A 1,587-nucleotide genomic window follows, 5' to 3' on the forward strand; every position below is an offset into this window, starting at 1 on the left:
ATCGTGTGACGTGTCTAGTAGCATAGTCAGCGTCAGTCATCGACAGCTGTAGCTGCCCAGCACGCGTCGTAGTCTGCTCGTCTGCGCCAGGCGACACCACCAACGAAGCGTGATGTCCAGATGATCCGCTGCCGCCCGACCACAGCATGCCGAGTGCATGGTCGTACCGCAGCAGCGCCTGATTGATCTCGCTGCCGTCGGGGTCCGGAACGGTCGAATAGTCGGTCTGGCCGTTGCGCGTGCTGTTGTAGGCCGCGTCGCCCAGGCGGCTGACGTTGTCGGCCTCGACCAGTGCGGACAGGCCGTACCACTGACCGGTCTGGAAGCCGATGCGGGTGCGCAGCGTCTGCGCATTGGCATGTTTCAGCGCGTTGTCCTGGTCGATGTGCTCGTAGCGATAGCGCAGATCCAGATTCGGCTTGGCATCGGTGAACAGCTCGCTGAAGTTCTCGCCGGCGAGGATCGCCGGACTGCAGAACAGCCCGACGCTAAGCAGGCAGGGTGTCAGATGATGTGGACGCAGCTTTCTCATGTGTCGCTCCCTTGGTTGGCATCGGAGCGAACGATAGGCTGCTTACTATTTTTGCCATTGACAGCAGTCAAGGCTGAAAAAATGCTCTGCCGCGAGCATTGCAGCCCGCTTCGGGGCTGCATGTGGCTCAGAAGTCAGCGTTTCGCTTAATGCGCAATGGCTGCTTTCAGCATGCCGATATCGGTCGCGGCACGCTGGATCAACGCCGCAGCGTTCGGCCCCGCTTTTTCCTGCCCGCTGCGACGACCACGACGCCAGTGCGCCATCGGCTGCAGTGCGCTGATATCCGAACGGGTTACCAGTTCTTCGAGTGATCGCTTGCTCATCGTCGCGTCCTCACATCGTCTGTTCGGTGGAGCGTCCGTGCGCCATGGGGGAGTCCTTGAGCAAAGGATGCGCGGCGTTTGTTACACCTGGTTGGCAGTGACGCGCGTGCGGACGAGCGGCGCCGGGGTGGGCCTACGGCGAAACCTCGCCGATGGCGCTGACACTGGTAATGCCGGCGTTCCAGATCATCTCGTAGTGGGCGGTCTGAACAATGGAGAGCACATTGCGCGGCGTCATGAGCGCCCAGCAATGCTGGCCAGGCTTGCGCACCGAGCGGTAGCGCAGACCTGCAAAGCCGTCCTGCCGGAGCTGACGACCGAACTGGCGCGCCGCGGAATAGTCGTTCGGATCGTAGATCGGGTCGGTCAGCGCGACGGTCGTGGCATCCAGCAGGCCTGCCTCGTCGAACTGGCACGACAATCCGCGAAAGACGAAACGCTCGAAGTTCAGACCCACAACGCCGGACCAGTACAGCTCCTGGTGATGGCGCACTTCGGCCAGGGCCGTTTCCATGCTGTCGGCCAGGTAGAGCACGCCGTAGCTGCCATCGCTGAAACGCGAGCCTGAGGGATTCACATGGGTGAACGGAGCGGTGGCATAGGAGCAGCCGGGAATGCCGAACGGGATCTCGTCGCGGGGAATCAGCTCGAGTCGGCCGGTCTCGTTGTGCAGGCGCGGGTTCGTCAGGGCCTGCAGCTGATAAAGCATGTCGAACTCATCGGCGTCGG

The 1,587-nt window shown here is 62.3% G+C and overlaps 2 protein-coding genes across 2 annotated transcripts; both read right to left on the reverse strand.

The window, feature by feature from the left end:
* Window positions 1–97: 97 nt before the first annotated feature.
* EIN_072660 (hypothetical protein) lies at window positions 98–532 on the reverse strand (the record flags this gene model as incomplete). The annotated part of the gene is made up of 1 exon (XM_004261270.1): window positions 98–532. A coding segment is annotated over one exon (435 nt), but the record flags the coding sequence as incomplete, so codon positions are not given.
* Window positions 533–991: 459 nt separating this feature from the next.
* EIN_072670 (hypothetical protein) lies at window positions 992–1,567 on the reverse strand (the record flags this gene model as incomplete). Its single annotated transcript, XM_004261271.1, has 1 exon — window positions 992–1,567. The coding sequence occupies one exon, from the start codon at window positions 1,565–1,567 to the stop codon at window positions 992–994; it is 576 nt and encodes a 191-aa protein (XP_004261319.1).
* Between the last annotated feature and the right edge of the window lie 20 nt (window positions 1,568–1,587).

Source organism: Entamoeba invadens (genome assembly GCF_000330505.1).
Source record: "Entamoeba invadens IP1 unplaced genomic scaffold scaff_1105074724571, whole genome shotgun sequence".
Classification (NCBI taxonomy): Eukaryota; Evosea; order Mastigamoebida; family Endamoebidae; genus Entamoeba; species Entamoeba invadens.